Source organism: Hemiscyllium ocellatum, chromosome 12 (assembly GCF_020745735.1).
Source record: "Hemiscyllium ocellatum isolate sHemOce1 chromosome 12, sHemOce1.pat.X.cur, whole genome shotgun sequence".
Classification (NCBI taxonomy): Eukaryota; Metazoa; Chordata; class Chondrichthyes; order Orectolobiformes; family Hemiscylliidae; genus Hemiscyllium; species Hemiscyllium ocellatum.
The window spans coordinates 96,715,059-96,742,837 of NC_083412.1; the positions used below are offsets into that span (position 1 = coordinate 96,715,059).

Sequence of the window (27,779 nt, forward strand, 5' to 3'; positions counted from 1 at the left end):
TCCAACCACGTGGGATGAATGTAGATTGCTCCAGCTTCCTCATTTCCTCTCCCCCCATCTTATCTCAGTCCAAACCCCTGGATTCAGCACCACCCTCTTGACCTGCAATCTTCTTCCCGACCTCTCCGCCCCCACCCCCTCTCCAGCCTATCACCCTCACCCTCAGCTCCTTCCACCTATTGTATTCCCAGCGCCCCTCCCCCAAATTACCCCCACTCCCATTTTATATCTCAGCCCGCTTGGCACACCATCCTCATTCCTGATGAAGGGCTTATGCCCGAAACGTCGATTCTCCTGCTCCTCGGATGCTGCCTGGCCTGCTGCGCTTTTCCAGCATCACACTTTTCACCTCTGGTCTCCAGCACCTGCAGTCCTCACTTTCTCCTATATTAACTTCCCTATGTTTGAGGAATTTATATTCTTTGACTATCAATGCTAACTCTGGTTATTGTCTCATTAATGTTAGTTGGAACTTGCTGTGTGCTGCTTGGCTGCCATGTTTCTTCCATGGCAACAAAGGGGTTACCATTGGCCAGATAGAAACTGAACTGGACTCATTCAATAAGTGAGGGGCTCTGGCCCGAAATGTTGATTTTCCTGCTCCTCAGATGCTGCCTGACCTGCTGTGCTTTTCCAGCAACACACTCTCATCACGAAATAAATTAAGCAGCAACAAGAGTAGGTCAGAAGCTAGGAATACTGTGGCAAGTAACTCACCTCCTGACTCCCCAGAGCCTGCCCACCATCCACCAGGCACAAGTCAGGAGTGTGATGGAATACTCCCCACTTGCCTGGATGGGAGTCACTCCAACAACACCCAAGAAGCTCAACCATCCAGGACAAAGCAGTCTGCTTGATTGATGCTACATCCACAAGCACCCTCTCCTTCCACCACCAACACTCAGTAGCAGCAGTGTGTCCATCTACAAGATGCACTGCAGAAATTCACCAAAGATCCTTGGACAGCACCTTCCAAACCCACAACCACTTCCACCTAGAAGGACAAGGGCAGCAGATACATGGGAACACCACCGCTGCAAATTCCCCTCCAAGCCCCTCACCGTCCTGGTTTGGAAATATATCGCTGTTCCTTCACTGTCGCTGGGTCAAAATCCTGGAATTCACTCCCTAAGGGCATTGTGGGTCAACCCACAGCACATGGACTGCAGTGGTTCAAGAAGGCAGCTCACCCCCATCTTCTCCAGGGGTGACTAGGGACAGGCAATAAATACTGGCCCAGTCAGCAGTGTCCACATCCCCTGAATGAAAAGAGATTGCACTTCAAAAGGTGCTTCTTTGGCTGTAACACACTTTTGGGTCATCCTGAGGTCATGCTGAGAATTCTATAAGTGCAAGCCCTTTCTTGTCTTTAGTGAGAGGGTGAGTGAGAGGGAGGAGAAAAACATATTTGCTTTGCAGTTTCCTTTTCTGCCTTTGTTTGCAGGCGCTCTTACAGTTTGCAAATTGTACCTACCCTGCACAGACTCTCATCACTGCATTGTGAAAGCAACATTAATCACACAATGCAGCAATGATCCACTCAGAAAAGCACTCTGCTCTTCCTGAAACGAAAATCACCCGAAATGGGATTGGCATTTGAATCCAAAGACCTAGCAACCCGCAGGATATTACTGCACCTAACTGCTTACAACATGAGCAATTCACAACCTTGTGATAGCACCTTGTCTTCAATCAGTGAATCTTTTGCTCACCATTTTAAATGGAGAGAGTGCAAGTTGCAGTTGGGAATATTTCTTAGGGAGTGATTTTTTTTAACCTCTGTGCAGGCTAGCTTCGAATGCAGGAGTTTGCAGCCGCAACTCTGGGTTCACGAATGATTTCTGAAATTTGAGAAAGAGTTCTGGCCCATGAATCATGGAAAGTTGTCTGCAGGTACAGCAGATGGAATGTTATCGTTTGTTGGAAGGGGAATGGAATATAAAAATTGGGATGTTTTACAGCAGCTGTATAAAACCTTAATGTACAGGACTGCATGACGTGTTAGCATGAAAAGGCTGGCAGAGTGGCTCAGTGGTTAGCACTGCTGCCTCATGGTCCTAATGACCCAGGGTTTAATTCCACCCTTTCTATGTGGAATCTGCACATTCTCCCTGAGTCTGTGCGGGTTTTCTCTGGGTGCTCCAGTTTCCTCCCACCGTCAAAAGATGTGCAGGTTAGGATGGATCGTCCATGGGGAATACAGGGGTGGGATAATCTTTGAACAGTCAGTGTGGGCTGAATGGCCTGCTTCCACATTGTCAGGATTCTACAGTTGTGATCTTCCTGTTCAAGAACAGGTGTAATTGCTTTCAAGTAGACAGGAAGGAGGCTGGAAGAACATAGCAAGCCAGGCAGTGTCAGGTGATGAAAATGTTCCTCCAGTATCTGCAGTCTTTCTGTCTCTGATTGCTTTAGAAGCAATTTGGAGATGAGGGATTGAACAGTTTGGCCCTTTTACCATTGGAATTTAAAGAAAATTAGAAAAACCTGATTGACACATGTAAGTTCCTGAGGGGACTCAACAGGGCAGGTACTGAGAGGATGCTTCCCCTTCTGGGAGAGTCTAGAACAGTTTAAAAATAAGATCTTTCCTTTTCTGTTGGAGATGAAGGTATTTTTTGTCTCTTACAAGATCATTGTTGTGTGGACTCCTCCTTCCTTGGTGAAGGTTCTATGCGTGAATATAGACAGGCTCGAGATTGACAACGGTGTCCCGGAGCACTGGGGAGGTCAGGCAGGACAGTGGCATTGAAACTAAAACCAGATCAGCCATGAGCTTAACACATGCTGCAGCAGGTTAGAAGGGCTGAATGGCCCATTCCTGTACCTACTTCCTCCACTCCCAACTCTGTGTGAAGGCAGCAACAATCTTAATCCAGAAAAAAAGTCGTCAGCCCATTAGATCCTGACTGCGTTCCCCAGTATTCCATGTGACTGCCTCACCCACTCTGGTCCTGCCCTGTACGTTCCAGCCAGTCACTGCTGGCTGGCTTTTCACTTCAAACTGGAGGTCATCGAAAATTCTGATACCCGAACCTTGTTCCATAACTGGTCCTGAACCCCCTTCAACTATCAAGCTCTCCAACTGACCCTGGTGTGTGTTCTGGTGTTGCCCAGATTTTAAAATTCAATTCCTTGTGTTTGGATATTTTCATTCCTCTGCATGCCTTTATGTTGTTCCAGCCTCTTGTACACCCTTGGTTTTAATTGCCCCAGTGATAGTGGCCCTGCCTTAGGTTGCCTGGTTCCCAAACACTGCAATACCTTTCCTGTATCTCACTCTCTCTAGCTCCCCCTCTGCGTAAGACATTCCTTAAAACTGACATCGCTTTTGGTCATGAGATATCCACTTATGTCACAAACTTCGTTCTATGGCTCTCCTGTGAAGGGTCTGTATTGAACAATATGAATGGGGCTATATAAATGTAAACTGTTGTTGTTGTCCTGATGTACAGATGTTGTCCCAAGCATTAGTCCAAACGTGTCTGACGTGGCAAATTCTCAGTTTGAGGTTTGGTCAGCGCTGAGTTCACCAGAGATGCGATAAGTGTTTCAGTCCCTCCAGAATAATAATCAAAAGATCATGTGTTCAACTTCCACACAGGACACTTGAATTCAGGGCTCAAATAATCTAGAAATAGAAAGTTGAAATGAACCATAATGACAAGGAGACTGTCAAATGTGGAATAAAAATGCAATAGCTTAATCTCAGTTTAGGGATAGGAACTTGCTGATCTTCCTTAGAGAGCACTCGATGCTGATATTTGAATACATTAAAGGCTGACATTGATTTTGACACCTTTTGTGTTCGGAGCATACAAAACCAGCCAACTTAGTGTGACTTAGCTCTTGAGTGCAACTTAGAATAGAATGACAGAGTCGAGTACTTCAGGAATTAAGGATGTAAAAAGAGGGTTCTGTTGTTTGTGTTAAAACTTTTCCACACTCCAGAAATTGATTTTTACTCTGCTATCAGAGAAGAAGGGTGCTAATTGGTGTGTCTGTCTGTGATTCAGGCTATTCCTGAGGTTGAGAATAGTATAGCAGCTGGTGGTAACGTTAACAAATATATAAAACATATATAGTTGAACACAATGATTGAGTCATTCCTTCCAACACTTTGAGGATGGTAGGATGTGTCACAGTTGCAGTATGTGGGAGTTCCTGGATGCTAACTTGGTCTGGAGCAAACATGTCTACACTAAGTGTTTGAGTTTGACCAGGTTTGGCTCAGGGTTTGTGAGACAAACACAGTGGTGCATTGCGGGGGATAGAAAGTTACCTGGATTTTTTGTATCAGGGGACAATAACACCTTTTAGGGCTGGATCATTTGATTGCAATCAGCGTACATGAGCAGGAGGGTGTGACTGTGAGCAAATCAACGAAGGACACTCAGAGGGTAATACCTTCAGCTTTTGCCACTCTTCAACAAGTCTGACATTCTTTCAGTGTGTTTGGGACTTTTAGGTGGATGAACTAAGTGACCATCACACCATGGTACAGGAAGCTCCTGAAAGGGGGCATGGGTAGTAGTAAGAGGGATGTCATAGCAGTAGGGAACACTGTCGTGAGGGGAATGGACACCATTCCCTGCAATAAAGAATGTGTGTCCAGATGGCTGTGTTGTCTGCCCACTGTCAGGATTTGGGACATCTGCTACGGGCTAGAGAGGAACTTGCAGTGGGAGGGGGAGAATCCAGTCACTGGGATCCATTTCAGTACCAAAGATACAGACGTGGTAATGAAGGATGATCTGCATGGTGGTGATGATGGGAGAGATGTCAAATTGAGAAACAGAACCTCAAATCATCATCTGTGTTATCTCTCTCGTCACAGGAAAATTCATACTGGGCAAATCAGATTGGAGAGATGAATTCATGGCTGAAAGACTGGTGTGGGAGACACTGGGTCCTGGTACAAGGAAATCTGGCTGCTGTACTGGGGAAAGTGATATCTGTCCAAATGGGTCAGAATGTCTGCCTGAACTGTGCTGGGACTAGTGTTCTTGACAACCATATAACTAGGGAAATAGTGAGGACATTAAATTGAACAGTGGAGGTAAAGAATCAACTGTGGGAAGTGGTGATGAAAAACGAGAGTCAAGGTTAAAAAGAATGCTATTACTACGATAAATGAGAAACAGCCTGCGACAGAAAAGGATCAAGACGATCAATCTAAGAATCAACAAATTAATAAGACTAGAATTTATATCGAGAATAAAAGAATGTAACCAAATGCTCTGCATTTGAACACATTGAGCATTCAAAATATATCAGATGAAGAGAGATGGTCAGTGGAAATGAGTGGGTACAATCGGTAGCCATTGCAGAGATATGGTTGCACAATGATCTGGACTCAGATCTAAATCTTCAAGTGTACAGAGCATCTAGGAATGACAGGGAAATAGTAAATGGTGGAGGGGAAGCTCTGTCAGTTAGTGACGGTATTAGCACAATACAGAAAAATGGCCTAACTTCAGGGAACCTAGATATGGAAGCAGTGGAGAAATGAGAAATGATAAAGAAGTAAGACATAAATAAAGAATAAATGATGAATAAGTAGAAAAATATGAAGTTGTGCATTTTGGCAGGAAGATTAAAAGAGGGGCCTATCACCAAAACGGTGAGTAATGGGAAACACGTCAATGCACAAGTTTGGAACTCTCTTCCGCAAACAGCGATCTGGACTCAATCAACCATTAAATTTAATTCTGAGATTAATACATTTTTATTAACCAAAGGAATGAAGGAATATGTATCAAGGTCCCTAATAGAGCTGTTTCACAGATTGGCCGTGAACTTAGTAAATCATTACAAACTCATTGTGTTGAATGGCCTCCTCCTGTTCTGATGTACGCAATGTGATAATGATCAGATAATCTGCAGTATTGTGCTGATGGAGGGAGAGGTGGCCAGAACACAGGGAAGAATTCCTATGATCTTCTTCAAGACAGAGCCAATGGATCATATACTCCCACTTCATGGGTCACGTAGGGCTTTGGTATAATATTTCAACTGGATATTGTGGTGTCATGATAATATTACTGGACTAGTAATCCAAAAGGACCAGGTTAGTGTTCTGGGGTCATGAAGTCAAATTCCACCAATGCATAATGATGATGACCATAAAACCATAATTAATCCTCATGAAGACCCACTAAGAACATAACATTGGATCAGCAAGGCCAAGGACAGGCAAAAGGGATGAGTTTAATTTGGCTTCATGTTCGACATGACATTGTGGGCCAAGACCCAATTCCTGTGCTGTACTGTTCTATGTTCTATGGTCTAAGTGTATTTCACCATTCATGTGATCATAGCCGACCCTCTATTTTAATGTAAGACTCCTGTGCTCTTTCCATTAACAACATTTAAAAGTTATTTTAGGCATGAATAGGAAAGAAATAGAAGGATTATGGATAAAGTGCAGGGAAATGGGATTAGCGTGATTGGACATTTTGGTCAGCATGGACCAGTTTGGGCCAAAGGTCTGTCTCCGTCCTGTAGGACTCTATGACTCTAGAAATGTATCTGTTTCTTTCTTAAACATACTCAGTGACTTGGCCTCCACAGCTGTCTGCATCAGAGACTTCCACGAGTTTTTCCTCATCAACTCAGTCTAAAAGGGTCCACCATATATCTTGAGATGGTAACACCTTGCGGTGTATTCCTTCGTCAGGGGAAATTGCATCCAGTCTGTTCAGCCCAATGAGAATTTGATACATCCCTTATCATTCTCCTAAACTCCAATGAAATCAGGCCCAGTCGACCCCATTTATCTTTGTATGACAAAAGAATCAGTCCGGTGAGACTTTGCTCTATGACAACCACGTCCTTCCTTGGATAAGGAGATCTGTTGTGGACACAATGTTCCTGGTGTGGTCTCACCAAGGCCCTGTTACAACCTCAGTCAGACTTCTTTGGTTCTCAGCTCAAAACTCTTTACAATGAGGGCCAACATATCATTGCCTTTCTAACTATGAAACAGCAATCTAACACATTCAGCTACAGATGGGACTCACTCCCAGTCTCCCCTCCACCCCAATCTTCTGGCTCAGAGGCTGGGACACTACCCTGTGCCATAAGCTTTCTCTTCACAACACCTGCAAGCTTGTTATTGATGATGGATATACAAGGACACCAGTCAGGGAATAACATCCAGTTATTGTTATTAATGGACATTTTTTATGGGTGCTCGTAGAGAATTATCTTTATAAAGGATGGTAGGAGGAAACCTTCAAATGAAAGGCTTATAAAGGATCAGCAGGCATCATCTCACATTGGATCTTTCTCCAACCTCTAGGTATGACATCAAGGAAGACAACACCCTGCGCATCAAGAGGGTGAGCAATGGTGACGAGGGAACATTCACCTGCGTGGGGGAGAACCGTGTGGGCATGGTTGAAGCGACCGCAACTCTCACCGTGCGAGGTAAGCAAACAAGGTGGCGGGATCATTCCCCTGCGCACGTTCATGCCCAGAGTCTCTCCACATGCTGCTCTCCCCTCCCCCCAGGAGACTGAGACTGCGCCACTCTGGTTGGAGGTAATCCTGAAGGTTTTGCCACACGAGTGTGTGCCCCCATCCTGTTACAGCTGAGCACAGACCTACCCCAGCCTGCGCAAACCCGTGTGTAAATCCAAAGTGGATCGCCAGGCATGAAGTAACTCACTGGCCCACTGCTTTTCTTAACCAAACAGAAAGCAAGGAGTTTCTTCCTTGTCTTTGAACTAAAGAACATAAAAGACATACAGCACAGGAACAGGCCCTTCAGCTCTCCAAGCCTGTGCCATCCGTCATTCCCTAACTAAACTAAAAGACAACCCTTCTACCCTTGTTTGATTTATATCCCTCTATTCCCTCCCTATTCATGTAACCATCTAGATGCCTCCTAAATATTCCCAACGTGCCTGCTTCCACCACCTCTTCTGGCAGTGCGCGCCAGGCTCTTGTTGGTAAATCTTGAGTCAAACAGTCCTTTCCCCTCCCCATCTGCCAAAACCTCAATAACCAACAAACAGTTCAAAGGAAATGAAAACAAATTTTGACGCTTGTATGAGTTCCCGTGATCATTTTGTACCCGACATGTTCCTGGAGAGTCTTGGGTGACACCGCAGTTGCTGTCATCCATGCACTAGTACAGTCAGGGGAGAAAATTGGAGCCTTAGACAGTCCCTGCTCAGTTGTAGGCTGTAATACCAGGAAGAGGGAATAATACATGTCTAATGCTTACTTCTTGTGTTATTACTGAGGTGTCATTTGGCGATTCCATTTAGAAATGATTATCGTTGCTGGGCCGGCAATAACTCAGGGGAGGGTGCGGTCTGCCCTAACAGAACCCGCTGCTTCTTGGATCTTAACTCACTGGATTCAAGATGGTGGCTCTCCAGGGAAGTCATTCCATTGGTTTTTAGTCCATGGAAATTGCCAAGGTAGCTGGCAGTCCACTCAGTGCCTGGATGTACATGACCCTCCTGCACTCTCGTCTGGCCAACTCCAACTGGATAAATTCCTGGAAATTTAGCCACATTTACTCTCTCCTGCCCTACCTCATCCACTGAACCAGTCCTTTTTCAGCCACTAGGCATAGCAGTAGGCCATTCAGCCCTTCAAGCCTGTTCCACCATTCAACATGACCATCCAAATCACCCTGCAGTAGCCACATTCTCCCCATACCCTTTGAGGCATTACCCTGAGAAACAATGTCTAACTCCTTAAAAACATTCAGGGTTTTGGTCTCAACTGCTTTCTGTGGCAGAGAATTCTACACATTCCCCATCCTCTGGGTGAAGGTGTCATTTCTCATCTCAATCCTAAATGGTCTACCCCATTTTCTTAGACTGTGACCCCTGCTTTTGAACTCTCTGGTCATTGGTAGCAAACTTCCTGTGTTTGCTCTGTCTCAATCTATTAGAATTTTACCAGTTTCATTGAAATATCCTCCTCCCTTCCCCATTCTTTTCAACTCCAGGGAATATAGTCCTAACCAATCCAGTTATTGCAGTATCTTTCCAGTTGACAACTAGAAATGTTCAAAGGAAGGGAGATAATGTTGTTGCACCCCACAGTTCGATCTTTATAGATTGTGCTTGTGATAGTGTACGGAGGGTTAACCCTTTCATATCTGGACACTCCAGTACAAAGACAGGGAGTTGAAACCCCGAGATGTCGGTATCATGCATTTTATTCTTTTATTCATTCACGGGATGAGGGTGTCACTGGCTGGGCAGCATTTATTGCCCATCCCTAATTGCCTGAGAGTGAACCATATCGCTGTGGGTCTGGAGTCACATGTAGGCCAGACCAGGTAAAGATGGCAGATTCCTTCCCTAAAGGACATTAGTAAACCAGATGGGTTTTTCCAATAATCAGCAATGGATTCATGGTCATCATTAGACTCTTAATTACAGATTTCTTTCTTATTAAATTCCAATTTTACCAGCCATTGTAGCAGGATTCAAAACCAGGTCCTCAGAATGTTACCTGGGTCTCTGGCTTACCATTCCAGCGATAGTACCATGAGGGCATCACCTCCCCCCAGGTTTGACTTGGACTAACAACAATTTGAGAGAGCATGCCCAAAATGAATCTTCCTTTTGATAAGGTGGTTCAGAAAGCTTGCAAGCTACCCAGTCCGGTGAGCAAGGACAGGGAATGCCAAAGTGTTTGTAGCACCTGGTTAGGCCTCAGGTGGAGGCATGTGTCTCGTCCTGAGTACCGTGTTTCAGGTAGGGTGATGCAGATGTTGGAGAGGGTCTGCAAGAAATTTACTGGGATGGTACCAGGGGTGCGAGAATTCAATTTGGGCGGAATATCAGGAGCTATACTGTAAATGGCAGAATTGAAAAAATTGACGCTGAGGAGCAGGAGAGTCAACTTTTCAGGCGTATGCCAAATGGCAGAACCCTGAGGAACATTAATATGCAGAGGGATCTGGGCGTGCAGGTCCACAGTTCCCGAAATGTGGCAACACAGGTGGCCGAGCTGATTAGGAAGGCATATGGTACCCTTCCATTTATTGGGTGGGGCATGGAGTACAAGAGTTGGCAAACCATGTTGCAGCTATATAAAACCCTTGTTAGGCTGCATTTGGAGTATTGTTTGCAGTTTTGATTGCCACACTACCAGAAGGACATGGAAGCTTTGGAGAGAGTGCAGAGAAGGTTCACCAGGATGTTGCCTGGTCCCTAGGGCATTGGCTATGAGGAAAGTTTAAAATGACTAGGATTGTTTTCACTGGAAAGACAGTGGCTTCAGAGGAGACCTGATACAAAATTATGAGAGGCGTAGATAGGGTGGATAGTCTGAGGCTTTTTCCCAGGGTTGAAGTTTCAATTACTAGGGGGCACAGGTTCAAGGTGAGAGGGGGAAAGTTTAACGATGTGCGAGGGAAATTTTTCACACGGAGCGTGGTAGGAGCCTGGAACACACTGCCAGAAGGGGTGGTAAAAGCAGGCACGTTGGTGACATTTAAGAGACATCTGGATGGTTACATGAATAGGGAGGGAATAGAGGGGGTGCAGACCGAGTAGGGGCATGCTCTTAGTTTAGTTAGAGCATGATGATCAGCGCAGGATTGGAGGGCTGAAGGACCTATTCCTGTGCTGTCCTCCTCATTGTTTTTCTTTGTTGTGATCACTCTGTCCATGCAGAAGGAACATTTTATTGAATTGTGGAAAATTCTTGAGTAGTTTTGGTAGACCAAAAGGGGAGGAACTCTCTCCTTTGGTAACTGGGTCAGTAACTAGAGGTTTCAATTCAACATAATTCCCAGAGGAGCTGAAGGAGGCAGTGCAGACATATTTTCACACAAGAGGCTTTTTATGAAGTGTGGAAAGCATTCAAAGTGTGCTCGGAGCACATGCCAAAGGAATTTCTAAAAGGCACTTGGCTAGGTCTGTTTGACGGGGTTCACAGGGAGAATGTGGGCTTTTGGAATAAATGGGACCACTCTTTGGAAGAGCGAGCAAGGACACGATAGGCGGATGGCCCCTTTCTGTGGGGTGAAATCCTCTGGTTCATCGAGGGAAGGATGGACTGCAGCTGTACCTCAGCTGATAGTTAGGGGGAGCTCAAGGCGATTTCTCCCCACCCCCCCCCCCCCACCTCCCCAACTCCCCTACCCTCCCCCCACCTCCCAACCCCATCCAAGAGCAGACAAAGATTATCCCTGAAGCAGCTGACTCGGGACAATTGACCAAATAGTGTACAGTCATGTGAATTTTAACCAGATTTTTAAAAATTGCTTACGTGGGATTTTAATCAAGTTCTTAATTGGCCCAATCTCTACGGCCTGCAGGTGTGCTTAAGAATTGAGCCATACACAGCGACAGGAAAATTGAACTCCAATTTCAGTGTTGAGTGGTCTCAGCTTGATATCAGGGAATAAAGGAACAGAAAGAGGTGATTCAGCATTTTGAACTTATTCTTCCAGTCAGTAAGATTCTGGCTGCAGTGCCATCTAATTCCAGGAATACGGAACACGGATTCCCTCTCAGCTCCTCTTAATACATTGTACATGTTGCGCAGGTCACTCCTTTGCCTTCAGAATTTCAGGAAGTGCAAACCTATCTTGTGTGATCACAGCTCGTAACTTAACCATTGGTGTGCAGGTCTCATTCTGGTCAACTGGTTCCATAAACACCTTGAATCTTTTGGAAGCACCTTTTGGTCTGTGGGACCCTTTCAGGTGTTTGAATAACCTGAGCTCAGCTCATGAAGAACCCATTTCAGGTGGAGAGGGGACAGGGTGGCAATCACATCAAGGCTTCTTTAACAGCACCTTGCAAACACATGACCTCTTCCATCTAGAAGGACAAGGGCAACAAATACATGGGAACACCACCAACTGCAACCTCCCTCCAAAGCCCTCACCATATTTGGAAACATATCGCCTTTCCTTCACTGTCGCTGGGTCAGAGTCCTGGAATTCCCTCCCTCAGGGCATTGTGGGTCAACCTCAGCACACAGACTGCAGCGGTTCAAGAAGGCAGCTCATCCCCACCTTCTCAAGAGGCAACTAGGAATGGGCTACAGAGTGACACTCACATAACTAGCTTGCAGGATGATGGTGGTGTCGTGGTAATGTTACTGCACATGGGTTCAAATCCCATATTAGATTTTTGGCAATAAATAGAGTTTTATTTCAGTTAATTAAAACCTGGAAGGTTGAGCTAGTCTTAGCTTTGCTGTCCTTATCTGAGGAAGGATGTTCTGATGATGGTGAGAATGCCGAAAAGGTTTACCAGACTGATTCCTGAAATGGCAAGACTGACGTATGAAAAGAGACTGGATTGGTTAGGATTATATTCACTGGAGCTTAGAAGAATGAGGGAGGATATCACAGAAACTTATAAAATTCTAACAGGACCAGATGGGACAAACACAGGAAGGGTATTAGATTAGATTACTTACAGTGTGGAAACAGGCCCTTCGGCCCAACAAGTCCACACTGACCCGCCGAAACGCAACCCACCCATACCCCTACATTTACCCCTTACCTAACACTACGGGCAATTTAGCATGGCCAATTCACCTGACCCGCACATCTTTGTGACTGTGGGAGGAAACCGGAGCACCCGGAGGAAACCCACGCAGACACGGGGAGAATGTGCAAACTCCGCACAGTCTGTCGCCTGAGTCGGGAATTGAACCCGGGTCTCAGGCGCTGTGAGGCAGCAGTGCTAACCACTGTGCCACCGTGCCGCCCACTAAATTCTGGATGACCAGAGAGTTCAGAACCAGGGGTCACAGTCTATGGTTAGAAGGTAGGCCATTTAAGACTGAAATAAGGAGATTCACCCAGAAAGTGGCGAGCCTCTCTGTGAATGTGGAATTCATTGACACAGAAAGCGTTTGAGACCAAAACATTGGATGATTTTAAGAAGAAGTTAGATATATGGCAGAACATGCTTGAAGGGCCGAATGGCCTACTCCTGTTACTATTTCCTTTGTTTCCATTTCCAAGATGGACAGTCACTGACTTGCGGCTGAACACTGAACTGTTTGTAAGAAACTTTGCTGAGTCACTACTGAGATCCTGAGCACCTCAGAGCAGAAGATGGACCCTCACCCTAATATCTGATTACCTCATAGCCTTTTATCCTCAACCTCAGGTTGGAAGAGGCAATGAGACAGACAGAGAGAGAGTGTTTTGGGGAGGTAGGGTGTTGGTGTTAGTGTTGGATAGGACAGGGGGATGATTGAGAAGGCATGTTGGTTCCTGTTGAGGCAAGAGTAGCTCCAAGCTGTGATGGGAGGTCCTCTGTGGTCAAATAACCTGCCTGGTCTGAGCTCCAATGCACAAATAATGGATGATTGGGTGTGGTATTGAAAAGTAGCCATCACCCTTGACACCAGTGCTCCAGCATGGAGTCAGAAGAAGAGGATGAGTAGAGTGGGTGAGGGTAAGGTCAATTGTAGGTAGCTGGAGGCTTCTGATTTGTTGTAGGGTAAGGTCAATGTCAAGTGTTTTCATCTTGACCTGTTTGATCTTCTGTAGTCATCATGTAAGGAATGGCCACATTCATTCTCCAATCCCCATCCTCACCTCGTGCAATGAACATCTGAGGGGGATTCATGTATCAATGACCTCTTGAGATTTGAATAACTCAGTTTGGTTTCCAAGCAAGGTTCAATCATTCGGCAATTGAGTCTTCACATCAGCAATCAGGGAGATAGATTAATGTTCTATTCAGGAGATCCCATATGAGGACTTGCTGAATCCCACATGGATTTACTCCACCACCATCTCTCCCTGGCTCCCACTGCCTGTCCTCAGCAGTTCAATCGCCATGAGATGTGTATGTCATTAACGGAATCAGTCCACTTCTTCAAATGGGTTCATCTTTGTTGGAACAGCTGTTTCTGCCAACTGTTTTATGAGCAAATATTCCACATTTAATTTAATATCATTTCAGATTTTATCCTGAATATTCCATGTGTTTGTAATTGGCCCTTCCTTGCCATTCCATTGTCAGTGAGTGATATTTAGAGGTCAACTCTCCATTTGTCATCCGGAACTTCCAGAATTTGTTCCCCTTTGCAGTGATCGATCAAGGTCAGCCGGGTGGAAATTTTAGGGGTTCCCTGATTGGGGCTGTTAATCTGGTCCAATTAGGGAGCCCTGGCTGACAGGTATAAACAGGAGTGACAGAGGTTCTGTTCACTCTGAGAGCTGCCTCTGAGGGAGCTGGGTCAGGGTCAAGGACTCTCCCCATGTAAACAAAGGGGGACTTGGTGACGGGGTACCGACCTCTGTGCCCCCGCCTTTCCATACAACACAGGGGGAGGGCATTCTGCCCACTCTTAGTATGCCAGCTCTTTGAAAGATCCTTTTAATTCATCCCACTGTCTCACCATCCTGCCCATGTGTTCTCGATCCTTTGAGAAATATCCTCCTCTTTGACAATGTGTTCCTGTTTGAAAGTTATAATTAAATATGTTTTCAAGGACCCTTCAAGCTGTGTGTGATGATTCACACCCCTTGATTCTTTTGATATTTATTATCGTAAATGGGTGTACCCCACATGGACTATCGCAGTTCACCACCATCTTTCAGGGTTGGTTATACTGAGCACTGTCTGCTGGCCTTGCCTGCATCTCTTCCACATTGCGAATGATTAAATAACTCCCTGTTCTCTGATTACTGACCTTCCGATCAATGGGAAACAGTTTCTCACTATCTATTGAAAACCTACAATAAGTTTGAATGTCACCATTAAATCTCCTATTAACCTTTTTAGGAAAGCAGTCAGCATGGCTAGCCTCTCAGTATAACTGCTGTCCCTCATCCAAGATTACCTCTTTTATCTGAATTAATCCCACTCCCAACCTAACACACATCCTCATCACCTGTCTCCTCACCTCGCCCCTTCCCCTTCTTGCACTGTTGTCCCTAAAGGTACATTCTCGTAGGCTTACATCTGGTTCCCTCCAGTTCTACTTACCACGTCAAATTGAGGAATTCTGAATTTACAAAGCCAGAGTTCACTGTGAACTCACCTTCCATTCTTCAATATTTAGAGTCCCTACAGTGCAGAAAGAGGCCCTTCAGCCCATTAGGTTTGCACTGATCCTCCAAAGGGCATCCCTTCCAGATCCACCCCTATCCCTGTTATCCTGCATTACCCACGGCCAATCCATCTAACCTGCACATCATTGGACTGTGGGAGGAAACTGGAACACCCAGAGGAAACAAGGAGTATGTGCAAACTCCCACATTCCTGATGAAGGGCTTATGCCTGAAACGTCGAATTTCCTGTTCCTTGGATGCTGCCTGATCTGCTGTGCCTTTCCAGTGCCACACTTTCCAACTCCCACACTGGCAGTCCCTTGAGGCTGAAGTTGAACCCGGATCGTTGGTGCTGTAAGGCAGCATGGCAAACAACTGAGCCACCATGGCACAGTGGAGGCTGTCAGAGATTTTTGTTTATTTTGTGCGAAGTGGGTTCCTCTGGCAAGGCCTTCATTTGTTGCCTGTTCCCTCATCGCCGTTGTGCTGCTCAGAGGACCATTGAAAGACAATCATCTTACTCAAGAATTTTATAATAATCAATGATCATCAACAAGGTCACTGTGACTGAGAATACTTTTCTATATCAACATTTTATGAATTGAGTTTGAATTCCATCACCTGCCATGAGGGTATATGAAGGGAGGTAGAGACCTTGTCACAAGACTTGTTTTCCAGGTACTCCAGGCTAATGTTCAGGGGCATGGGTCCCATTGTGATAGATGGTGAAATCTGAATTCGATGGGCACAAAAAAATCCGACATTAAAAGCTAGCCTGATGTAAGCACTGTCAATTGTTGTTAAACACCCATCTGGTTCATTAATGTCTTTGAGGGAAGGAAGTTTGCCATCCTGCCTTGATCTGGCCTACATGCGACTCCAGAGGCACATCAGTGTCGCCGTGGGGCAGCACGGTGGCTCAGTGGTTAGCACTGCTGCCTCACTGCACCAGGGTCCCAGGTTCGATTCCAGCCTCGGGCGACTGTCTGTGGGGAGTTTGCACATTCCCGTGTCTATGTGGGTTTGCTTCGGGTGCTCCGGTTTCCTCCCTCAATCCAAATGATGTGCAGGTCAGGTGAATTGGCCATGCTAACTTGCCCATTGTGTTAGGTGCATTAGTCAGAAGGAAATGGGTCTGGGTGGGTTACTCTTCGGAGGGTCAGTGTGAACTTGTTGGACCAAAGGGCCTGTTTCCATAGTGTAGGGAATCTAATTAATGTGGTTGACTCTTAAGTGCCCTCTGGATAATTAGGGATGGGCAATAAGTACTGACCGAACCAGGTGACACCTTTGTGAGTGAATGAAAAGGATTTGAATCCATGTTCCCAGAGGAATTGTCCAGGTCTCTGACATGCTGCTCCAGTGACACTCCCACCAGTTCGGAGAGGTGGCACATATATAGGTAGATACTCCATTATCCTGGGACTTATGGCTTATCAACAGACACATAAGGAGAAACTATTCTCATTGCAGATACTGAAAACCAGCGGACATCAACATAAGGTAACTGGCAAAAGTAACAATGGTGATGTGAGAAAGTGTTGAGGATCTGGGATGTGATTGCTGAGGCTGTGGGTGTGGCAGCTGCAACCCATGGCTTTCAAAAAAAAACTTGGATAACGATTTGAAGGCAAAGCAGGGCAGGACAATGTGGGCAATTGGTGAATTGATCTTCTGGAGGGACAGCAAAGACACCATGGGCCAAATGGCCTTCATCTGTGCTGTAACCATTCTACCATTCTCTGATATTCCGACTGATCACATTGGAAGAACACGATTCCCACTGAGTGTTTGATTGGAGGAAGCACATTATGATTATTTTTTGATCTCCTGATGTTTGTAACATATTTACTCCATTGAAGATGTGAGATTTGCATGTTTTCCTGATGGAACTTGTGGTTTGTCATCGAATGATTACTTCTGTTCTTTTTGTTTTCAACCCTTTCCTGGTACACAATAGTTGTAATTTTCTACCTCTGATTTGTAGATATGCATTAATTGCTCTTTATAAATGTGTCATTTACACTCAACTGCTCAGATCTCTGCCAAAGCACACTATTTCTCACTGCCCAGAAAGTAATATGTGAAAATGAGAAAAAGCCTCATTTCTCAATCCCACTTCCCCTTATCCCTCACTCCACCTACCTACATCCTCCCTACATTCCTCAATCCCCTCCTCCTCCCCATAAAACTCAGGAAAATGCCTCCAATTCTTCAATACTAGAAGGACAGATCTGATCCAGCAGTGAAGTCTGGCTCCGAGCTGATGGATATCTCAGCCGGTTGAGTGTGTTTTTAAAGTTGTCCACCCTGTGTGTAAGCATCGAATGCTTCATTCATTCTAACTTCATGATTTCTCTATTTTTTTTTCCCCTTAAAAAAAATTGTCAAATCCTTTGTTACCTCACCCACCTCCATTGTGTCCTGTCTCCAGCACACCCTGTCGGTAAGTAGTCATCATTCCTTTCATTTACAGCATGACTGCAAAATGCTCGAAACTGTGTAGTTATTGTCCCCATTGTGTTCACCTCTGTTGTTTAAGTGTCTGTGGGGGAGGGGGTTATTACAGAATGCAAAGTGAGCAATACACATCATTGCCAAGAGAGATTAAAGTGTAGTGATTATACTACAGACTGGGTGAATACAACAGCTGGAACTTTCCTTTTAAAACAAGCCTGTAAAACCTGACTCAGTAAATTCCACTGACAATTTCATTGATCTCAGTTGAAGGTATTTGAAAGAAAATGGATAGATTTGATTTTTTTTCTGGTGTGAAGTATGTGATGGTTCATTGGGTTGCCTGAAGGCACCTGATTTATAACGTGGACCACACACTGAGGCATTTGAGCACAGATGCTCATACACTCACCCTCAAATCCTCACACAGACACACATAAACCCACTCACACACATTCCCACACTACAATGTGCATGCACCCACTTATACCATCAAGCGCACACGCATACACACACGCTCTCACAGACACACCCATGCTCACTCTCACATGTACATTTATTGCGTCCACATTCTCATCGATAGTACTTGCTAATGTTGCTCTGGTTTAGCGCACATCCTGTGCAGTGTAACCTGTTTGCCTTTTTAAAATCTGCACATCCTTGCTGATTATGATCTGCGTGAACTGCTCATAAACAAAGCTTTGGTACATGTGGTAATAAATAAATCAATCAATTAATCACTTGGATCAATCCTCTTGTGCATCCTGTACACACGCATACACTCTCACACTTTGAGGAGACAGCTAGCACACACTTTCACCAACATTACTCACACACTCACTGATATGCTGACATTCATAATCACACACACTCCACTGACTCATTGGCATCCAGGCTTATCAACACAGATACAGACAGACAGACACGCACACACACACACACACACACACACACTACAGACACACACACGCACAGACAAAAACACAGACACACAAACACACCCAGACACACACACACAGATACAGATACAGACACACACAGATATAGACATAGACACACACACGCATACACACACACACAGATACAGACACACACAGATACAGATACAGACACACACACGCATACACACAGACACACAAACACACCCAGGCACACACACACGGATACAGATACAGACACACACAGATATAGACATAGACACACACACGCATACACACAGACACACACACACAGACACAGGCATTCTTACACCTGCCCTCTGTGACCTCACACTCATACACAGGAACATGTGTATGCACACAGAGAGGTATGCACACGCTTAGACACACTGTCAGACATTCCTAATAAACATACTCATACCAAAACACACGCATGCTGATACACACTCCAATACACCTTATAAACACTCAAGTACAGAAACATTTTGTTACAATCTCTGTTCATTAATGATGTAAAAGAATCATACTTCCCAAACTGCCTCAATTGAAAAAAAAACTGATGTGCCAGATTTCACTTCTTAAAGTGTGCAATAATTTTATTGCTCCATCTGGGCTCCCTCCTGCTGAGACATTCTTCAGTTCACAACCACCCTGATGACGTGGCTTTACAGAGACACCTTAATCCTAAGTACCACCCTGGTACACAGTGTGGTTGTCTTTGGGAATGAAAGCATCCAGCCCTTCAGCTTTTCAGACCCTCAATTCTGACCACTGACCGATATCCGCCCTCATTGCCTTATGCTGTCTTCCCAGTTAGCTTCCATCCCCCTGACAACATGAGGCCGATCTCTTAGAAACCTCATGTCCCAGTCAGGAAACCCAATTTACAAACTCCGTCCTCCACAGCAAACTGTGGAGAAGGGTTTGTCGGGTGAATGGGTGCTGGAGGGTGAAGAGGAGAATTTTTGAAAAAGGCAAGTGTGTTTTCTCACATACAATGTGGAGTCTGATTGGCGTCTGGTCTGACTTCTGCTTGAAGTAGATGTTGCTTTTACTGCCTGCTTTCCTTGCTCCTAATCGCAATGCTGCTCTGTTATTTCACTCTGCTGCACAAGTGAAGATAGAAAAAGGAATACAAAGTTCATTTGTACATTTCTAAATCTCCCTCAGCCACCAGATCGGAGAGATTTTAGACCTATTGTAGAAGGATGTTGAAAGGGGATCTCAGCACATTATCACAGGGATGGATTACATTGGTTAGATGTAATCTACAACTACTTGCATTTACTTAGTGCCTTCAACAATACAAAAACCTTCCCAATGTGTGACAGGAGTGTTAGCAAACAAATATTGATACTGAACCATGTGAGGTGATATAGAACAGATGGAGAAAGTGAGGACTGCAGATGCTGGAGATCAGAGCTGAAAATGTGTTGCTGGAAAAGCGCAGCAGGTCAGGCAGCATCCAAGGAGCAGGAGAGTCGATGTTTCGGGCCTGAAGAAGGGCTTATGCCCGAAATGTCGATTCTCCCGTTCCTTGGATACTGCCTGATATAGAACAGATGGCCAAGATTTGATCAATGAGGAAAGTGTTAAAGAGCATTTTCCAGAAGAATGAGAGGGCGGGAGGTGGAGAGAATTGGACACTGTGGTTTTGGAAGCTCAGAGATTTGACAGCTGAGGACAAGGCCGTTGGGGGTGCAGTGATTAAAATTGGAATCTCAGGAAGATCTAGTTTTGGGGGATTAGAGATTTCAGAAGGTTGTGTGTCAGGAGGAGGTCACAGAGATAACGAGGGCTGTAGTCACATGACAGCACACAGCACCATGAAGAGAGAATTCCGGAACAGATACCATGACCTGTCACCTGGGGACAACTCCCATGTTGTTCCTACAATGAAAATCATTATCGAAATACAGAGCAATGATTGTTCAGGGATTGAGGGGACACTGTGAGAATTAAACCACTTTGGGAAACAAGTTCAAGCCCTGTCCAGACTGAGACCACAAGGAAGTAAATAAGTAGTGGAGCGAAGGATCTGTTTCCATGCTGTATGATTCCATGACTCTCATTAGAATTTGTGTTGATTAGTTTATCCACACATGATGGTGCTAGTGTAGAGAGAGCTTTACTCTGTTTCCAGCCCTGTGCTGGCCCTGTCCTGGGAGAATTTCAGGAGACATAGTAGAGAGAGCTTTACTCTATATCAAACCTCATGCTGTCCCTGTCCTGGGAATGTTTGATGGGGATAGTGTAGAGGGAGCTTTACTCTGTATCTAACCCTGTGCTGTCCCTGTCCTGGGAATGTTTGATGGGGATGGTGTAGAGGGAGCTTTACTCTGTATCTAACCCTGTGCTGTCCCTGTCCTGGGAATGTTTGATGGGGGCAATGTAGAGGGAGCTTTATTTTCAGTTTAAAAGAGTAGAGGAAGCTTTAGTCTGTCTCTAACCCTGGGCTGTATCTGTCCTGGGAACATTTGGTGGAACAGTACAGAGGGATCTTTACTCTCGATCTAACCTCATGCTGTACCTGTGCTAGGAGTGTTTGATGGGGACAGGATAGAGGAAACTTTACTTTCAGTTTAAAGTGTGGAGGATGCTTTACTCCGTATTTAATTGTTGTGTACCTATCTCGAGAGGCTTTCTGAGAGTTAGGTGTAAGCAAGTTTGATATTTTGTTAAAGGTGAATGTTTGGAGGGTAGATATTGACCTAGAACTCTGTGCAGCATTTTCAAGATCTTGCTTCAAGGTCAACCTGAGAAAGCAGATGGGGATTCCATCTTATGGACCGCTCGGGGACTGTGCCTCTGACAGTGCTGCACTTCTTTGGCACTGACAGTGCGATTCCTAGACTGGCGCCTTAAATCCACAAACATCTGACTCAGTATGACCCAGCAGATCGTCCAACTGAAGTTCGGGGCTGAGTGGCAAGTTTTTGCCTATCTTTTGTATGGTGGACAATGCGCAGGTCAAGAGAAAGAAAGAACTTGCATTTCTGTAGCTGCCTTTCCATCCTCAGAGTGGTCCAAATGACTTTTACAGCCAACAGCATAATTTCTTAGTGTGGCCAGTGTTTGTGTTCTGACAGAGCAGAATTTCACAAAGACAACTCAGACTCATAGAGCTGTTAAGCGTGGGAACAGACCCTTCAGTCCAACTCGTCCATACTGACCAGATATCCCAACCTAATCTAGTTCCATTTGCCAGCACTTAGCCATATCCCTCTAAACCCTTCCTATTCATATACTCATCCAGTTGCCTTTTAAATGCTGTAATTGTACCAGCCTCCACCACATTGTCTGGCAGCTCATTTCATACACGTACCACCCTCTCTGTGAAATAGATCCCCATGAGATCCCTTTTGAATCTTTCCCCTCGCACCTTAAACCTATGCCCTCTAGTTCTGGACTCCTCTACCCTGGGGAAGAAAGATCTTGGCTTTTTAACCTTATCCATGATTTGATTTTTGCGATGTTGTTTGGGGTGAGGATGGGAGCCCGAACAGTGTGTGCAGTTTTGATCTCTTAAAATAGTGTTGTGGAAATCCTTCACCTGCCAATACAGGCCGAGGATCGCAGTCCCACTTGAAGGATGAGGTAGGGATGCGAACCGGGATTTGCTTTCTCCTCTCTGTAGAGGGATTCAAGCTCATGCTCTGAGGGAAACAATACCGTCCTCTGATCAATGGGTGGCTTCGAGGGCAGACCACCTCATGAGGGTGTGCCCAATGTAGAACACAGGTTAACGTCGTCCGAATCATTGGCGCAGCTGTGTCACGTTTCACTCCCTGATCCCAGTCAGACACACGGGGTGGAACCACAGACTGTGGGGAGGACTTGCAGGGTGACAAAGCGAAAGCCTCCCTGCTGTAATTGCTTTAACCCACTGAATAAAACATGATAGGGAAAGGCTTCAAGAAATTATTTCTTTTTTAAAAAAAAACATCTTTCTGCCTCAGGCATATGCATTCCATCATGAATTAAATATTGCACTTGATAATCCATTTCCAGTGAAGTGTAAACGACTTCAATAAATCATTAAAGCCTCAAATCAAAAAAAAGCCACGCAGCCATTTAAAGCAAAGTCAGAGGTTGAAAGGGACAGTTGTTCTCCTCAATGCCGTCCAACATTCCTTGTATGTTGGTGTTTAAAAGACATCAATCTGTAGTACAGCCAAGGGATCAAGCTTTACTTGGTCTATTAGAGAATAGGGGCACCTGGATTTTGCCTCCCTTCTGCCCTCAGTTGGCAGATTCCAGTCAGGGGCTGTAACACCAGAAGGACCATTCCATTAGTCTCAGTAGAGGGGCCGGGGCAGGAGGATGGTGAAGGGCGAGGAAGGGGTAGAAGTACAGTGACCTGGCCTTTCCTGCTGCTAATCTTTGCTGGAAAGTCCAAAAGCCCTTGAATTGTGGGCTGGAAGCCAGGACTTGTGAAGCCAACTGCAGCTGAATATCACATTGACTAAGGATGGTCACTTTGATCAGAAACACGAAGGCAATCCTCCATTGTCCTTGACAACCTCCACCCAGCTCTCTGAATGAGTTTGCTCCTGCAGTTCTGGCCTCTCCCATAACCTCAATCTTCATTGTTTCCCACAGATGGCTAGACCTTCAGTCACCCAAGCCCTAAACTCTGCTCTGTCCCTGTCCCTCCCCCTTAATCTCTAAACTAAACTCCTAAACCCCTAAACTCCTTCAAAATGCTCGTTAAAACCTGCCATTTTGACAAAGCTTCTGGTCTCCTGTTCTCGTTCCTCCTTTATGTAGCTTGTGCCAAGTTTCTATCTGATAACACTCCTGGGAAACAGCATGGAAAGTTTCACAACTTTAAAGTCACTACTTGAATGCAAGTTGTTGTCAGGTGTCTTTGTCATGAGAAGGGGTTGAATTCTTAACGGTTTTTCAGCAAGGTATGAGGTCCCTGCACACAGACCTTGCAGGTTTCTAAGATAATGTTGGGACCAACTTCAAACATGGTTTAAAATGTAACTATGAGAGTGGAGCTCTTTCAGGTTGGCATAAGGTAATTGGAGACATGTTATCTGTAATCTCTGATGCATTACATAATCAACCCTAGTTAGAGTGACAGAGGTAATGCTCTTGATGTTATTTAAGGAATAACCAGATGTGGCAAGGTGGGGCAGAGATTGTCCTGGGTGAGTAAATAGGATGGGCACAGCCTCCGAGTGAAGGGATGGCTCATTGGAACTGAGAGGAAGAGGAATTCTTCAGCCAGAGGGTGGGGAGTCTGTGGAACACATTGCCTCAGAGGGCTGTGGAGGCCAAGTCATTGTGTGTCTATAACATGGAGGTCGATAGGTTCTTCATGAGTAAGTGAATCAAGGTTATGGGGAGAAGGCAGGAGGATGGGGCTATTAAATGTATCAGCCATGAATGAATGGCAGACCAGAGTCTGTGGGTAGAATGGTCTAATTCTGCTCCTACGTCTTACTGTGTTTTTGGACAAACGCCCTCTCCGTGCCTACTTGCCAATCATGTGAAGAATGTTATACTCTGTTTGAAGACCAAGGACAGAGCAGAGCAGAATACCAAGCTCCGAGTGTTTTATAGGATGGGATCAGAACGTGAGACTGAGTCAGTGGGTCACAGTTGTCCCCAGTCGTGGGACTCTGCTGGTTTCTCACTGTGGGGGTTCAGTGAGTGGAGAAAAGGCAGGAAAGTGGAATTGAGGATGATCGGATCAGCCATGATCGCATTGAATAACAGACCAGAGTCAATGGGCTACTTCTGCTGCTACCCTTTACTGCCTTCTTGATGTCGTTTTGACACAGCCTCAGAGGTGAGATGACTAAAACAGATAGATTTAACACAGTGTCTTCAAGGTGGGAAGTTGTGATTTTTCGACAGTGTCTACCAATGGTGGAGTGAAGCAAATTAGGATTGTGTGTGTCCTGTTTGCGTGCATACATGTACATGCACATGCGTGTGTATGTGTGCACGTGTCTGTATACATTTGTGTGTGTGGTTGTGTACATGCGCATATGTGTGTGTGTGTGCATGGAAAGTCTGTGTCTGTCTGTGTGTACCTGTGTGTATGTGTGTATCTGTGTGTGTCTGTGCATGTGTGAGAGAGAAAGAGACTGTGTGTGTGTGTGTGTGTGTGTGTGTGTGTGTGTGTGTGTGTGTGTGTGTGTGTGTGTGTGTGTGTGTGTGTGTGTGTGTGTGTGTAATACCCCATCCCTACAATATTTTGGTATCGTTGACCATCTGAGCTCCAATTTGGGTGAAGTCACCATTCGTCTGTTCGGGAGTGAGATTCAGCACCCGGCGAGGAACAGGGTGAGGGAAATCTGAGAGATGGAGGATGGCACACAGGAGGTGAAAGGACAAGTGAGAAATAAAGTGCTGTGTGGTATTTTGTGCCGTGTGGCTGTTTGTGCATTTACTGCTGTGGAAGTAAAGGTGAACATGGAATGTGTTAACATCATCTGTGTCCCAAAGTCTCTCTCCTCAAAGCTGACTTCATGTGCCTCTGGTCACGTCCGATCCTGCTATTCTTCGCCGCCCTGTTGTTACATTTTAGCAAAGCTGAGCTTCTCTCTCACTGAATATGGCATCTCGACAGAAATCCAAGCTCATTTAGCAACTCATGATAAGATTGTCCCAGATCCTTTATCCGCTGGATTGCTAAGATGGTCTGGGCCGCCCAGTGTTTAATTGCTTTCTCTCCCTCTCTCTGCCCATGCTTGCTTGGCTTCAGCTATCACTGAGCTTAATTCAGATGCTTGTGCGTGGCTCTGTGTGAATATGTTTTATCAGCCTCACCCATGCATGCTGGGCTGTGCACATTAGATTGTGCTGAACTATCGTGTTTTGATAACATTAACAGAAGCAGTGGGTGACTTGGCATGAGTGTCGGGGATGTGGACTGGGACCAATTTGTGCTTTGAATTTCTGCATGTTGTAATCCAATCTTTTTTTCCAGGGGTTTTCAGATCCTGGCGTGATTTCTGTGTTTTTATTGTCATCATTCTGCGTGTGTAAATCAAAGCACTTCTACAGCTAATGCTCATACCAAACATTTATTAACCCTGCATATGTTAGCAAGGAATTTTCACCATCAGGCACCCCTTTTATAGAGACAGTCTTCCCCTCACGGACCACTTTAATAGAGACAGTCTTGCCCTCAAAGACTCCTTTCATAGGGACAATCTCCCCATCAGGGACCCCTTTAATTGGGACAGTCTCCTCATCAGGGACCCCTTTAATCGGGACAGTCTCCCTGTCAGGGACCCCTTTTATAGGGACAGTCTCCCCGTCAGGGACCCCTTTTATAGGGACAGTCTCCCCTTCAGGGACCCCTTTTATAGGGAAAGCTCCCTGTCAGGGACCCCTTTTCTCGAGAAGGTTTCATGCATTTTATGCAGTTCCAATCATTTTAATAATCACCATGAATTTTCAATATAAAGTGACAGTTACAGACCTCAGATTTACTGCACATTCAACATGAAGCAGTGATAGGCTCTGAGAATCTAGCAGTGTGAAGTTGATGAGTTAACCTGCTCCAGTAGATGAAAGAGCACTGACTATAGTACCCTGATGTTCCTGTATTGCTGCTGATGGTAATCCAGCCCTGATGCTCTGTTAGATTGAGATGATGATGTCAGCCGCATCAGGCTGTTAATATCACCAGCATTAACTGAACAAACTGAAAGATAAACAAAGGATGTTAAAGGGACATTATCTGTAACTGACTGTAACAAGCCCTGAGATTAAGGAAGAGATCAGCTAAGGTTCCTGCTTGTTCTCATTACAGCCCAGAGATCCCTGCATTAGAGAGGGAAATCAGCTAGGGTTCCTGCTCTTGCTCACTGTCCAGTGACTCCTGGGCTAGAGAGAGGGAAATCAGCTAGGGTTCCTGCTCTTGCTCACTGTCCAGTGACTCCTGGGCTAGAGAGAGGGAAATCAGCCAGGGTTCCTGCTCTTGCTCACTGTCCAGAACTCTATACTGGAAAGCTGATGGGTGAAGGTGGGATTTGCCATTTTATTTGATTCACCAATGGGGATCCCAACTCAACAAGTTGGCCCTCAAATAGAGAAGGCCATTGAGCAAGGACTCAGTGCCATGTGGGATTCACTCAGGTACCCAAAGCTGGGAATGGGTATGGGAAGGACACAGTGAACATCAACACACCACCGTTCAGAAAGACGAGGATGTGGGCTGACTCAGTAAGTCTCTGTGTGTAACGGGGGGTGGGGGGGATGTTCCTCCGGCTTCTGTCCAGCCAAGTGGAAAGCTTTCTCCAAAGGCACTCACCCTGTTCTCTGTTCTCTGACATGTCCTGTGCTTGGATTCCCCCACCCCTCCCCCAGCTGCCCCACAATTTGTGGTGAGACCGAGAGACCAGATCGTGGCGCAAGGACGGACAGTCACCTTCCCCTGTGTGACCAAAGGAAACCCTCAGCCTGCAGTCTTCTGGCAGAGAGAAGGAAGCCAGGTGAGTGCCCCTCCAGGTGCCTGATCTATCAACAGCTTGCATTTGTGTAGCACCTTTACATCCGCAGGTCAATTTCTGAGAGAGTGTTGTCCCATCAGGTGAGACCAAGTAGAAGAAGCTTTTCTTTTTTGATGACTAGAGGATGAAAGGCATTATTAAAATGTGTAAAATTCTTGTAGGGCTCAATTTGGAAAATAATAAAGGTCAGAAGTCACACAACACCAGGTTATAGCCCAACAGGTCTATTTGAAATCACAAGCTTTCGGAGCGCTGCTCCTTTGTCAGGTGAACCCATTGGGCTCTGACCTGGTGTTGTGTGACATCTGACCTTGTCTGCCCTAATCCAACACCGGCAACTCCACATTTAGAAAATAATCAACAAGGTTAATGGAATGCTGGCTTTTATATCTAGAAGCATGGAATATAAAGATGAAATGTTATGCTGCAGTTATACAAAACCCTGGTTCGATCCCAGTGGTAGCACTGTGAGTAGATCTGGGTACCAGACCTCAGGAAGGATAGATTGGCCTTGGAGGGAGTACAGTATAGGTTTACAGGAATGATACCTGGACTTCAGGGGTTAAGTTATGAGGAGAGATTATACAAATTAGGCGTGTCCTCTTGAGAATTCAAGTCTTCAAGGTATTAACCAAAAATGACAGCATAGATAAAGGTAAGCTATTCCCACTTGTTGGGAATTCAAGAATCAGGCAGCATAGTCTGAGAATTAGGCCCAGACCATTCAGGAGAGATGTTAGGAAGCACTTCCACACAGAATGGGAACTCTCTCCCACAAATGGCAGTGACTGCTGGATCAGCTGTTAATCTTCATTCTGAGAAAGATACATTTTGCTAAACAAAGGTATTGAGGGATTTGGAGCAAAGGAGGATGTAAATGCGATTAGGCCA

At 45.4% G+C, this 27,779-nt stretch overlaps 1 protein-coding gene across 8 annotated transcripts in view; it reads left to right on the forward strand.

The window, feature by feature from the left end:
• Positions 1 to 27,779, forward strand: part of robo2 (roundabout, axon guidance receptor, homolog 2 (Drosophila)) — an 895,654-nt gene that overhangs the window by 669,467 nt on the left and 198,408 nt on the right. For all 8 annotated transcript variants that reach the window (XM_060833859.1, XM_060833864.1, XM_060833863.1 and 5 more), the window contains exons 6-8: positions 7,304 to 7,431; positions 17,448 to 17,459; positions 26,746 to 26,870. In XM_060833859.1, the coding sequence (XP_060689842.1) occupies positions 7,304 to 7,431; positions 17,448 to 17,459; positions 26,746 to 26,870 (265 nt within the window). The remainder of the gene's footprint in view (positions 1 to 7,303; positions 7,432 to 17,447; positions 17,460 to 26,745; positions 26,871 to 27,779) is intronic.